The following is a 13,753-nucleotide window of genomic DNA, read 5'->3' as shown; positions in this document are numbered from 1 at the left end:
TTCAAACAATTCTCCTGCCTCAGCCTCCCGATTAACTGGGACTAGAGGCGCGCACCACATCATCCAGCTAATTTTTGTATTTTTATTATTCTTAGATTTTTAACTTTGTATTTTTAGAAACGGGGTTTCACCAAGTCAGCCAGGATGGCCTCAATCTCTTGACCTCATGATCCGCCCACCTCGGCCTCCCAAAGTGCTGGGATTATAGGTGTGAGCCCCTGCACCTGGCCTTGTAGTCACTGTTTTTCAAAGGACTCAGGCAGAGTGTGTGTGTGTGTGTGTGTGTGTGTGTGTGTGTAACTAAAAAATAGAAGTGATGGGGTTAAACCTAAATGCCAATTAAATCCTAAAACTGTGAGAGCTTCAACCACTCGATCTGCACCCCTTACTGCGTACGTCTGGCGTGAGCATAGGATTTTTAATGCATAGTTGGAAAGGGCCATGGCATCTATAAAGGCAATATGTATTCACTGATGAGAATTAATTACGAATCACATAGTGATTATGTTATAGCCGAAGAGAGCACTGTTATTCTATACAACACTGCAGCAAAATTCCCACTGCCACTGAGGACAGCAACTGAACGTTTCAGGTAACTGTGCTTCTGAAGTGAGCTGAACCCTGGATAACAGAGATAGGTGCATAACAATACAGCGAAGTCTAACTCCCAGTAACTCTCGCTGCACAGACCCTTGAAATACTCAAGTGCACACAACTAGTCCATTTTTATTGCACAAAACAGTTGCAATAAAAGGACCCACTATTATCTAAGGCGACTATCTTTTTTTTTTTTTTTTTAACCACCGTTGGTTCCTGGAAATGAAATAGGAGATAGGAAACCGAGAAATAAGAACGTCTGTGAGAGGTCTTTGATTGTAGCAGGGGGAGGTATGCTGTGATGCAGCCGCAGGCCGGTCCCACAGGCCTTTTTCAGGCCCTGGGTTCCTAGAGACATCAGAAGTGCTCCCGAGGAGGTATAATGTGGGGAAGGAATTATGCCATCCTGTTCAAAGGCTGCCAGACGGAAGAAAATAAGTGCCTTACAAACAACGGTCCACACTGGGGCCATGGATCTTTCTTTTATTCATTAATTTTTTTTGAGACAGAGTCTTGCTCTTTTGCCAGGCACTACGCTGGAGTGCAGTGGTGCAATCTTGGTTCACTGCAACCTCCGCCTCCTGGCTTCAAGCAATTCTCTTGCCTCAGCCTCCCGAGTAGCTGGGACTACAGACGTGTGCCACCACACCCAACTAATTTTTGTATTTTAGTAGAGACGGGGTTTCACTATGTTGGCCAGGATGGCCTCGATCTCGCGACCTCATGATCCACCCTCCTCTGGCTCCCAAAGTGCTGGGATTACAGGCGTGAGCCACCGCATCCGGCCTCTAATCCACTTTTAGGGGCACAATGTTGGGGAACTAAGCACATTCTCGATGTTGTGCAACTATCATCTCTATTCATTTCCAGAACTTTCTCATCATCCCAAACAGAAACTCTATACTCACCAAACAGTAACTGCCCACTCCCCCTCTCCTCAGCTTTCAGTAACCACCATCCTACTTTCTATGATTTTGTTATTCTAGAGAGGGACCTCACGGAAGAATTATACAATATTTGTCTTTTTGTGTCTGGCTGTTTCACTTAGCTCCTTTTCAGGGTTCATCCATGTTGTAGCATGGGTCAGAATTTCACTCTTTTTAGAGACTGAATAACATTCCATTGTATGTATATTTCACATTTTATTCATCCACTTATCCCTTGATAGACATTTGGGTTGTTTTGCCTATTGGCTATTCATAGTGCCGATATGAACATGGATATGCATATACCCATTTGAGTTCCTGCTTTCTATTCTTTGGGGCATATACCCGGAAGTGGAATCACTGGGTCATATGCTGATTCCATGTTCCACTTTTTAAGGAACCATCATTCTGTTTTCCAAGGGGGCTTCACCATTTTACCCTGCAGTACACAAGGGTTCCCATCTCTTTCTTTTTCTTTTTTTGAGACAGTGCCACTCTTGTAGCCCAGGATGGAGTGTAGTGAATCGATCTCAGCTTACTTCAACCTTCGCCTCCCAGGTTCAAGTGATTCTTCTGCCTTAGCATCGCCAGTAGCTGGAACTACAGGCATGTACACCAAGCCTGGCTAATTTTTTCCATTTTTAGTAGAGATGGGTTTTCACCATGTTGACCAGGCCAGTCTCGAACTCCTGACCTCAGGTGATCTGCTTTGCCTTTGCCTCCCAAAGTTCTGTGATTACAGATGTGAGCCACCGAGCCTGGCCAACGGTTCCCATTTCTCCACATCCTCCTCGACACACGTTTTTTCTGTTTTGTTGATAAAAGCCATCCTCGTGAACGTGAAGTAGTGTCTTCTCGTGGTTTTGGTTTGTATTTCTCTAATGACCAGTGAGGCTGAGCATCTTTTCATGTGCTTGGCAGCTGGCCATTCATCTACTTTCGTTGGAGAAATGTCTGCTGAGTCTTTGGCCATTTTTGAATTGGATTTTTTGTTTGCAACATCTTAAAAAAATAGTATGAAATAATTCACATGTTGGGGGCAAATGGGCTCTATTTTTAAAATGCAGGTAAATTGAAGTGAGAAATAATTTTTGGTTCTCAGGATATGTTGCTTTTAATGTTTTCAAAACAAAGAACATATTAATAATACTTTTTTTTTTTTTTTTTGAGAGGGAGTCTTGCTCTGTCACCAGTCTTGGAGTGCAGTGGTGCAATCTCGACTCACTGCAACCTCCATCTCCCGGGTTCAAGCGATTCTCCTGCCTCAGCCTCCTGAGTAGCTGGACTACAGGTGCCTGCCACCACACCCGGCTGTTTGTATTTTTAGTTAACGGGGTTCACCATGTTGGCCAGGCTGGTCTTGGACTCCTGACCTCGTGATCCGCCCGCCTCGGCCTCCCAAAGCGCTCGGATTACAGGCGTGAGCCACCGCGCCCGGCCAAGAACATATTAATAATACTTTCTAAGTCAGAATTCAAATTTATATAACACGTGAAAGTGAAGGAGTGATATGGAAAACCGGGCTTTTTGTGGTTTCTTCCTGAGAAGACATGACCACCCAGAACCAAAGCCTTCCGTGAAATAAGGAAGCAGGAAAATCTATTGGTCGTTCTTACAGTGTATGTTTAAGAAACTCCGAAGAACAGGTACTGGTAACCCGGCAGCCTGTTGGTGGTGGCCCCGGTCAGTTTATGCCCCAAAATTAGTTGAGGCGCCACGCCATTGAGGCAAAACTGCTATAGAGAGAAGCGCCCTGAAGATCAGTCTGTGGAGATCCAGGGTTGCCGTAAGAGAACCGTGGAGTGCAGGTCCGGAGGGTCCTCGATGGAAGCGCAGCCGAGCTCGCCACGCAGCTGGCCTGGCCCGGCCCTAGGAGGGCCACGTGAAAACCGTGCTGCGGACATCTTAGCCACAGCCTTACAAGGACCAGCGGGCGCGAAAGGCCTGGTCTGCGCTGCCCTCGCAGGTAGGCGGTCTTCAATCTTGTTTTAAAATCTTGGTGAGCGATTAATCAGTCATGGATGATCCCGGCCCCTCCACTGCAGGCCGCACCTGGTGCGCTTTGGCAAACAAGCCCGAGCATCGACTCCCTGCGGCGGGGGGGGGGCCAGATTCGGAAAATGTTTAATAAAGACTGGGAGGCCTGGAGCCACGCTCTTTGGGGTGCAGAAAAGGGTCGTGCGGCTCGGGGCCTCTCCTCCGGCCCCCTGGCCCTGGCTGTAAGTTTCCTCGGCTCTGCAGGGCGCGGGGCGCTCGGGGACCGAGGAGGCCACGCCGCGCGGCTGGGTTTGCCGAATGGCGGTCCCTGCGGCCTCGGAAGGCCGGACCTCAGACCCCTCCCACTCCTTTCCTGCCCGACATCTCAATCCGGTTCTTAACATCTCAATTGGGTTTTTAAACAAATCGATCCTAAGGGCTCGGTTCAGCCCACCCAGGGGTTCCTGGAGGACGCACGCCGAACTCAGGATAGTGAGAGTTTGGGGGGCCCTGGGGCGCAGGGAGAAGACGCCACACTCCGCCGCCACCAGGTCCCTTCCGGAGACCGGGCTCGGACGTCGCGGGTCACAGGCAGGGAATTTAGCCCAGATGCTCGTTGGGCCGCGAGCGGCCGCTGTGCCCCGATCCCCAGGCTCGGTGTGCAGACTCCAAGCTTGAGACGTCAGGGCGGCGTGGGCTGGAGGCCGCCGCGCGAGCCCAGGACCCCGAGCCGCGGGCCCTTACGCCGCAGCGCCTCTCCCTCCTCGAGGCCCGGGCTCCGACCCAACGCCGAGCTTCTCAAATGCCCCGGCGAGATCAAGGCAACAAGAGAGAATCTTTTTTTTTCATTTTTAAATATGTAAGAATGTTTTGCTTCTTTTAGGGCACAGCACCGCTGCAAGTTGCGGCACGGAGGGCCCCTTCCCCGCGCACCCACAGCAGTCGCCGCCTCTACGACACGGTCTCCAGGATCTGGATTTGGGGAGCGCAAGTGCCCCCTGTGGCCGGCCCGCGCCTGACCCCGCGGGCCCGAGAAGGCAGAAGTGGCCGGCGCGGGCTCCCAGGAGGAAGTTGGAGCCCGGGGGCCGGGAAAGGGGCAGGTCGGCGCCGCTGGCTGGGCGGGGCCCCACGGGGCCGAGGCCACCCGGGGCTCGCGTTCCCCCACGTGGCCGGCCGCCCGGTGCCCCACGTGGAAGGGGCGAAGGAGAATGAAGGGCGAGGGGAGCATCGGACCCAGCGCCGCCGTGACAGGACCCCGGCCCCTGCCACCGAAGCCCCCGCACCTCCAGAGGGCCTCCCGGGTGGGGCCAGGCCAGGGAGTGCCCGCCGCGCCCGGCCCCTAGCCCTCCCGCCCGCCGCGCCCGTGTGCACTTTCGCGGAGCCACTAATCCCCCGAGAGAGCCGATTTGTAGTGAGGAGTATCTGGAGGGGGCGAGGCCGGCCCATGTGGGGTTGTGTCATTGGTTTGCAAAGAGAGACCCCGCCTTTGCCCCCCCCAAAAAAAGGAGCGAGGAGTGAGCGAGCGGCGACCCTCACCTCGCCTCCCGCCTCGCTCCTGCGCAGCCAGCGGGCACCGGGAGCCGCGGCCAGCGCCGCTTCTTTCCTTTCCTTTTCTCTCCGTTTTCCTCCTCCTTACCCGGAGGAGAAAACAAATAAAGAAGAGCAAATAGCCGGGAGGCGCTCGGCATCCAGGACGTTCCCTCCCCCGATCCAAGTTGGAATTAGCATCTTCTCGGGGGTGAGCGCGGCGCGGGGCGGGCGCGGACCGGGGACCCCCAGCGCAGCCCCCTCTAGGCGGGCGGGAGGGCGCGGGGCCGGGACGCGGGGGGGGGATTGGGAACCGGGTGGGCGGAGGAAGGGGGTGGGGTGGGTGGGGAAGTAGGAAGAGGCTCGGCGGCGAGGGGAGGAGGTGGAAGGGAAGGGAGGGGCAGGGAGGGGAGGGGAGGGGAGCGGGGGGGAGGGCGGGAGGGGGAGGGGCGGGGAGCTGGAGAGATTAAGTTTTTGTGTGTGTGTCCCTGTGTGCGTGTGTCATTTTAAGGTGGCTCGGGAGCGGCCCGGAGGAGCCGGCGGCGGCCCGAGGAGCGAGGGACCGAACCGGGAGCCATGCCGCGCTGAGGGGGGGCTGCACAGCCGCCGCCACCGCCACCGCCGCCGGGTGGGGTGGGAGGGGCGGGAGCCGCCGCCGCCGCCGCCGCCTCCAGGGTGGGCGCCTTTCGCTGTGGACGCCGACCGTCCGGGACGAGGTAAGGGGGGCCCCGGGGGAGGGCTGCAGTCGCCGCCGCCCCCGCCTCACCTGCGGCCGCGGGTTGGGGGCGCCGCGCCCGCGCCTCACTGCGCCACTCGGGGGGGAGGAGGAGGAGGAAGAGGGCGAAGGACACGGAGCCGGCATCCGAGGACATCTTTGGTCCGTGCCCCGGGCCCCGTGTTCTCCCTCGGCGCCCAGGGGTGGACCCTGGCCCCGGGGTCCCCGCCCGCCCCCGCCACCGATTGCGCCCGCTGGCCGCGGTTTGCGCCAGGATTTTTGTTGTTGTGATGAGAGTTGATGAATGCGAAGTAGGCGGTCACCTTCCTTCCCATCAGGGTTGGAAAAAAAAAAAAAAAAAGCCCGAGTGCGGCGGCGTCCGGAGGGCAGGGGCGGCGGCGGCGTCTCGGAGACCGTTCCCTGGGCGCCCCCGGCTCCTGCTCCCTGAGCCCGGTGGGTGCGCGCGCGGGGGCCGCTGGCGGCCCAGGCCGAGCGCGCGACGCGCCGCGGGGACAATACGGCCGGATCTCCGGGGAACAGGAGTCCGAGCGCGCCGGGGTGCGGCGGGCCTTGCGCCTACGAGGCAGGGGGGTGCACAGAAGAGGGGGTCCGTGGGGAAGTCGGGGCGCGAGCGGCCCGCGGTCCCCGGGGGCGCTGCCCCTACCGGCGGGGGATCCCGCGCGGCGCCCCGGGAGCGCAAGTGAAAGACGGGAAAGGAGGCGAAGTGGAACCCTTTTGTTTTGCCGGCCCCGCATTGTTGGCTCCTCCGGGCAGCCGGGCCACATCTGCTGCTGCCGCCACCACTGCCGCGCGGGGCTCGGCCCGCCAAAGTAGCGGCGGGGCGGGGGGCCTGGGCGGGCCGGGCGGCGGGCGCGGGCGGGGGCCGGGCATTTCCTCTGCCCGGCCGCGCTCCCGCGGGCACCACTTCCTCCTCGCCCGCCGCCGCCGCCGCCGGCAGCCCGGCCCGCCCGCCTCCCCCACCTTCCCCGCCCGGGCCGCACTTTTCGGGTGGGGCGAATCAAAAAGAAAAAGTTTACCAGGAGGGGCCGGCTAGGGCGCGCCCCAGGCGGCGGGGACCCGGTGCGGCATAGGGACAGCCGGGCCGCCGCGGTCCCGCCTCCTCCCAGCCCTCCCCGGCGCCGGACGGCCCCGCGCGGCCGAGGGGAAGCGCCTTTCTTTCTCTCCCTCGCGCTGCCCCCAGCGCCCCGGGCGAGTTGGGCAGAGGCGCGCGGGAGCCCGGGCGCGCCTGGGCCTTTCTCAGGCGGGAGGCCCAGCGGCGTGGCGGGTCGCCTGCAGCCCACGCCGCGCCCTTGGGCTCGGAGGCCGCCAGCCCAAGAGCTCGGCGCGGTCACCGCCGAGACACACGCGCGCACACACTCCCTCCCGTGGCTCGCTTTCCGCCGGCGACGATGGTCGCGGACACGAAGTGAGCGTGTGCGCGCGAGTGTTTGTGGTTGTCCCCCCTCCCCCGCCCGGTACTTTTTCCGGAGGCGGCCCAAGCGGCAGTTGGCTGCAGAGGACCCCACGTTTAGGATTTTGTAGGGAAGAGGAGGAATTTTTCGTAGAAATCCCCGCTCGCTCTGCGTGCTCGTGGTGGAGGCTGCTGGCCATGGCCTACGTCGTCACACCGGGCTTCCTTGCCCTGACCGGGGTAAACAATCCTTCTGTGTATTTACCCCTTTTTTCTTTAAAGATTGGAGATCGGGTTAAGTTCTTAGAGAGTCTGATGCGAGTGGCTGGAAGGATAGACAAGAGAATTCTATTCTATAAATATGCATTGAGAATTTAAAATGCTAAACGCCTTATTTGCAATTCTGTTGGATATTCTAGAGACTGGTATATTTTTATCTGACATGGATAATTTTGAGGGGACGTTATATTTTGGGGAAGTTTACAAAGTAATTCTGCCTTTCTAACTTGGGCGAAATATATCGACTCATAACACTCTTTCAAAAAAGATCGCTTTCTCTACTAGGCGTTTGGGTTCGAAGACAGTTTAAAAATTACCTCTTGTTCTGTACCTAAGACTGCTGTTTTGCCTCGAGGATTCTCCGAGTAGAAGTGGGTGGTTTACATGTACTTTGAGAATTCTGAGGTTTTGAGCCCCTCCTTTTTTTTTCTAATATAAATCTTTTCTATTTTGAAGTAATGAGACTTTAAAGGATCTTGTTTTCATAATCATTTGATTTCAAAGGGTGCTTGTTACAGCAATTACAAAGTAGTAGTCAAAATGCTAATTAAACCTTTTCCGTCATAGCTGCTTTAATATTGAAACTGGATTTTTTTTTTTTCTTTAGCAGACTGTATCATAGAGTTGAAACACTAAATATTCTTTTGTCTGGCATCAGATCTCTGAACTGCTCTGACATTCTCCTGAAAAAGCCCTAGTGCCCGTTTTATTGCCCCCAAAAGAAAAGTTAATGAGATGGTAGATTTCAGGCAAAAAAGCAGGCCTTCTTTCTTGCAAAATATGCTTACAGTTGCCATTGAAGTTGGATGTTAGCCGTGAATGCACTTGCCTTTAATGAAACCAGTTTAATCGTTCACACTTGATCAAGTATAACATGAGCAAACAAAGGAAATAAGCCGGCATATTTCTGTAGAGTGTAAGTGTTGATGTTGGGTCACCCCCTCCCCCCACCCCGCTCCCCGGTAAAAGGGAGAGAGGGATGCAGGCAAAAGGAATTTATGGCGCTGATTGGTTTTTTGTGCCCCCGGGGTGGGGGACCCCAGTTACATCCCTCTGGAAAGCAGTTGTTAGAGGGAATTCACAGATGCTGGGTTTGGAGCTTGTTTTGAACCTGACTAGGGGGTTTGGGTTTAATTCTTTTTCTATTTAGAAAAATAAGGTAAAGAGTATGCTGACTCTCTCCCCATCTTTTTTTTAAACCCCAGCCTGACAACCTCCTCTCTTAATAAGACTCCGCAGGTTGAGTGCAGAACCCTGTGAGTTATTTACGGTTTCGCTCGGGAGCGTTGAAACTGACCCTTGAATGGGTGTTCTCCTGCGGGGAGGGGCAGGGTGAATTACCTTTTCTTAACTGATTTTAAAAAGGCTCATTGTCCCTACAAGTCATTTCCTTGCTTGAGTTGCAATTTATGTGTGGGACTTAATCATCAATTCCGTGAAGAGCTATTCGAAAAGTATGTCTCTCTAAAGTTAAGAAAGTAAGAAAGTTTGGCTGCTTAAAAACAAACACTACTGCCATTGTAAAAACACACCAGTGACATACTTGGTGAGATATTTTGGCCTTTTGAGACTCGGGCACACCTGTTCCTGTCCCTGCCAAGTTGTGTGTGCTTTCCCCACCATTGTTAATCTGGTCGTGTACACAAGAGGAAACAGTAAAACTTGCTGTCTGTATAATTATTAACTAGTTCGTCAGTTACCCTTTCAGAGAATAATCAATAACTTCACTCATAACTTTTATACAAGTTTTACTCCTTAAGTCTGGAAAGTGTGTTTTAAAGAGAGATTAAATGAAGCAAACAAACAGCAACAACAAACAACAAAACCAGAAAATCAACTGGGAACTTTTTTTAGCTTCCGAGTAGCTAGCTACAGGGTAAAGAAATGATGAATGTATATAGTGTGTACTGAACAAGCAAAGCACTGGATTTTAAAATGATATTTTTATTGCCACCATTGTTGTTAACATACAAACGGCTCACACTATTTGAAATCCTTGAGATTCACGGATTGAAAAAAAAAAACCAAAAAGGACACCTCTGAGGGAGCAGCCCTGCTGAGATCTAGCACCAGAATGCCATTTGCCAACAGTTCACTAACACCATGAATCATTTTTGAAGGCAAAGTTATACCCTTTGCACTTAATGCTTTCCCTAAATGGAAAAAATTTAGAGTTTACGGCAATGGTAGAATGGTGGCCCCAGTTGTCATTTTTTACCACTGTCATTTCCATAGAGAAGGACTGTCATCATAATGTATGTGTGTGTAGCCTGGATCCCTCTGTTAATCTGCGGGGGGGGAAAGCAACAGCCCTAATGTCCTGTGGCCCTGAATCAGGCCACAAATACATATTCATACATGGTTGGGAAGGGACATTTATCAGTTGGGCAGGGCACAACTCAGGTAATATTTCCACTTTGAGATGATTGTAGCTCTGTTACACAGGGTGGAGCACATTTTTGTAGTAACTAAAAAATGGGAGGGCAGTTTGTCTGTCCTGGAAAAAGAAGTATTTGTACTTCATGGAAATGACCCCGTGTGGTGAAATCTCAGGGGTGTCTTCCCCAATAATCTTTCTGTGAATTGCTAGCTGAGGAATGCCTGTGAACTTTCCCTGCTGAAAACTTAGTGGGCACATAAAATGCTGGAATGGATACGCTCTCCGAGGGTGTGCTGCTGGGGCAGATATCAGTTTTCTCCTTACCAGCTGGTAAGCATGTCCCAGTTTACACTGCTGTAAGTTACAGCACTCCCGGAATGAAGGGGAAATGCAAGGCCTCTCCCCCCCCACGTCATCTTTTGAAGCTAATTTTCATTCAAGTCTGTGTTTGATGGAATATGTATCAAAGGCTTATGAAAGGGTTTTTTTTTTATTAATCCTATCTCGGGGTTTGGAAAATTATATTTAATAATTGCTAAAAACTCAGAACCATTTTAAAGGTGTTCAGTGGTTCTTTTGATCATGATTTAATGGAGAGTATCCAAAAGCCATCAGTGTGACTCTAATGAAATTCACAAATGAATGTTTGGGCATAATCTGGAGTTTGCTTTTAGCTATCATTATTAATGTTTAAAGCCTAAATTATGGCTGTCCTTGGGCATTCAGAACTTTGCCTGTGAAAAGAAGGGCTTTGCACATTGTGTAAAAAAAAAAAAGGGGGATTCACAGATGAATACAGAATGTACAATAGGGAGAGAGCCAGGCCATTGTCTGTGTGGAATGTTGACCATGGGAGCCAAGGGGTAGTTTTGCCTTCATTCTTCTAACTGGAGAACACAGAAACCTCAGGAGCTGCAGACAGGATGGGAACCGGGGCCACATTCATCTCTGCCAGGCATGGAGATTTGGCCTGCCCCCTTTCCAGAGTTTTTCTTAGAAGGTGATCTTTTCTGGACTGCTAAGGAACGTCGTGTGCTTTCTCTTCTCAGTTATCTGCTTTTTTAGGGAATGATTCTAACAGCAGATAGTAGATTCTCAGGGAAAGTGTAAACAGACCTTTTCTACCCCCTCGAAATGTGATTTTAGGAAATGATACTCAACATCAGAAAGGAGGCATCTTAAGTCACAGGAAGAAGTTGTGTTTATTTTTACTCCTCTCCTGACTCGAAAGTAGTTTTTAATCTATTGGTAGCATTAGGGAGAGTGCAGCTAAAATAAGTTTTCGCTGGATGTTCATGTTTTATCGGTGTCAGAAAAAGCTCCTCCCCCACTCACAAAGCCCTCCTGCGAGGTCCCACAGTGGAAGCAACTCTGTAGCTTATGGGAGGAGCATTCCTGGCCCCCCACTTCCTAACCCTCACCTCAGGTGGAATATGGAGATAATATGTATATCATTCACCATTGTTGGTGACTGAAGCCTGTTGAGTTTTTTAAGCGTCTACACTCAGTCAGAACCCATTGAAGTTTGCATTTGTATCTAGCCTAGTCCCCCCTCCGGGAATGTTTTAGAAGTGATCAGCTTTAGCTGTTTACCTAACTCAATGTAACAGATGCTTGCCTAGAGTTTGCTTAATAATCACAAAAACTGTGATGAAATGGTTGGGATCTTGTTTATGGGACAGGTGACGATTCTGGTTCTATAGAGAACTGTGACTTGGTTGGTGTTTAAAAGATGGGAACCCTGAGGAGTTGCTGTTGTCTGCCCCTAACCCTGGTGGTTGTGTTGACTTCTGTGAATCCGGAAAAGCCCTGGAGGTGGGGGCCGGGGAAAGGAGAGGGCTGGGTTTTTTATCCAGGGGGTTGTAAAACTTCTCACAAAATACAGAAATATGCACCTTCCATTGTATTGCTGATGTGTGCTTCCTTCGAAGCTCTCTGATCAGCAGAAATGTGCTTCTTGCATTAAAACACATCCTTAATTATAACTTAAAGAAACTGTGAGCTGCCTTAAAGATTGCCTGGAAATAGTGGCAGTATTTCTGTGTCTCATTCCAGCCCACGTTGTGGCAGAAGCCTGGAGGGGCCACGTTAAAGGATGTGCCACCGAGACGAGCTATGTAGGTTTTTCTGCAGCACAGGCGAGCTCAGGGCTTGGAAAGTCCAGCTTATGGTGGCTGCGCTCCAGCCATGCCTGAAATCTGGCCTCCAGCAATCTTACCAAGCCCAGGACAAACAAAAACTTCATTATGGAGTCATGGAATTTGAGGAAGTTTCTGTGGCAGGAACCAAAGGCTCAGACCACAGCGATCAACTCCTCTGCCTGATGGGGTTTTTCTTTTTCCACGACGGCAATTTAAAAATATTATCTATAAAGTAAGGCTAGCAAGGAATCATTTTGCAGGTGTAAGTGGCCGGAATCTAACCTGGAAGTGATAGTACTGTACCTGCCCCAGGTGTGTGTGTGGCTGGGGGAGGGTGGAGACTGGAAAGAGTTTGGAGGGGGTAAACCGCATTTGAGGTTTCTCTGCTGGAGGGGGTGAAAGGGCAGGAGGGAGTTTGTGCACCTTTCCTTTTAAATGAACTCTAGCTGTGAGTTGATTATTTTGCTGATGGATGGTCTTTAGTGCAGTCTAGAAGTGCAAACAAAGTCAGCTTAACCGCCGCTTGTTCAGATCCTGGGCGGCCAAGGGAAGGGGTGGGGGCCGTTCTTGCAAATCCATCTGGACCCTGGACACCCCACTTGGTGTTGCCGCGGCCAGCTCCCAGGCCTGCCCACCTGGAGTACTGCCAGAGCCAGCAGCGGGCAGGGCCCGAGAGAGCTCTTAAAGCCATGTCCCAGGAACGGTTGAGGGAACTGAGAATGTTCAGCCTGGAGTAGAGACGCCCCTGGGGAGCCCAGCATCGTCCTCGGTGCGGTCATGTGGCCTTGCTTTGCTGGGAGCAGGGAGGCCTTGCTGTTGGAGCTGCCGGGCCAGATGGGCTGCGTGGGCTCCTGGCACTGGCAGAACTTGGCTGACCATTGGCTCCCAGTGCTGGCCGAGGCTGTGCAAACACCCGAGACCCTGATGGAGACTCAGGCTTTGGGAGCACCTCCTAATGAGCTGGGGAGGATACTGTTTTCTTCCCAGTGAGAGTGACCAATAATCTTAAGTTTTTTCCCTTCCTCCAGACATGCAGCTGTGGTCTGCTCTCTGGACTGCTCCATCTGCCCTGTGGACTGGATAGAGCTAGAGACTCAGGGTAGATGCCCAGCTGACCTGACATTTCCTACCCGTGTTCCTTAGTGTTCAGGAGCAGGCAGAGACAGACCTGATTCCTTCATCTCAGGGCTTTCAGATTACCGAATAGAAGTCGCACTGGGAGGGCAATCAATAAAGAGTATATTTTGCTGCACAGATATCAGTATGCACATGAAAGTGCCTACAAGTAAAATCTGGGAATGTTTTTGATCTTAAAAACATTTCACAGTCATTAATCTTCACGACGCTCCTGCGGGCTGGGTAAATAGAGCAATTCCTATTTTATGCCAGGAAGAAATATTGAATTGCCTCCTCATAAAGAGGCTGTTTTCCTCCTTGTTCCTGCGGCTCGCGGGGTGGGGGGCCTGGGGCGCCGGGAGCCCCTGCGATCAGCTCAGACTGACTCCAGGACGACTTCCGGTGTCCTGCGCAACCTTTTGCCGCGGCGGGGGCCGGGTGGGGCCTAGGGGAGGGCCGGCCCACCACACCTGGCCGCGCTCTACCTGGAGGGGGCGGGGCCTCCCGCGTTTCCGGGACCTGCCTGCGGGCCTCCTGGGGTCCGGGGTTCCCGGCTCCCGAGCCCCAAGCCTGGGGTCCGCCAGGCTCCTCCCGGCGGGTGGACCTGGAGGCCCCGCCCCAGCTGTGCCCTCTTTACTCGCGGGACACCTGGCGGCCCCTCCGCGGTCGCCCTACCTGACACCC

The 13,753-nt window shown here is 52.8% G+C and overlaps 1 protein-coding gene across 1 annotated transcript in view; it reads left to right on the top strand.

The window, feature by feature from the left end:
* Positions 1-4,612: 4,612 nt before the first annotated feature.
* LOC144578774 (uncharacterized) overlaps positions 4,613-13,753 on the top strand; it is a 122,397-nt gene continuing 113,256 nt past the window's right edge. The window contains exons 1-2 of the mRNA XM_078346726.1: positions 4,613-5,238; positions 5,539-5,743. Coding sequence (XP_078202852.1) covers positions 4,945-5,238; positions 5,539-5,743 — 499 coding nt within the window. The 5' untranslated portion in view covers positions 4,613-4,944. The remainder of the gene's footprint in view (positions 5,239-5,538; positions 5,744-13,753) is intronic.

The sequence above is a fragment of the Callithrix jacchus genome, chromosome 12, assembly GCF_049354715.1.
Source record: "Callithrix jacchus isolate 240 chromosome 12, calJac240_pri, whole genome shotgun sequence".
NCBI lineage: Eukaryota > Metazoa > Chordata > Mammalia > Primates > Cebidae > Callithrix > Callithrix jacchus.
The sequence above is the reverse complement of the archived record's forward strand: the minus strand, read 5'-3'. Positions and strand labels throughout refer to the sequence as shown.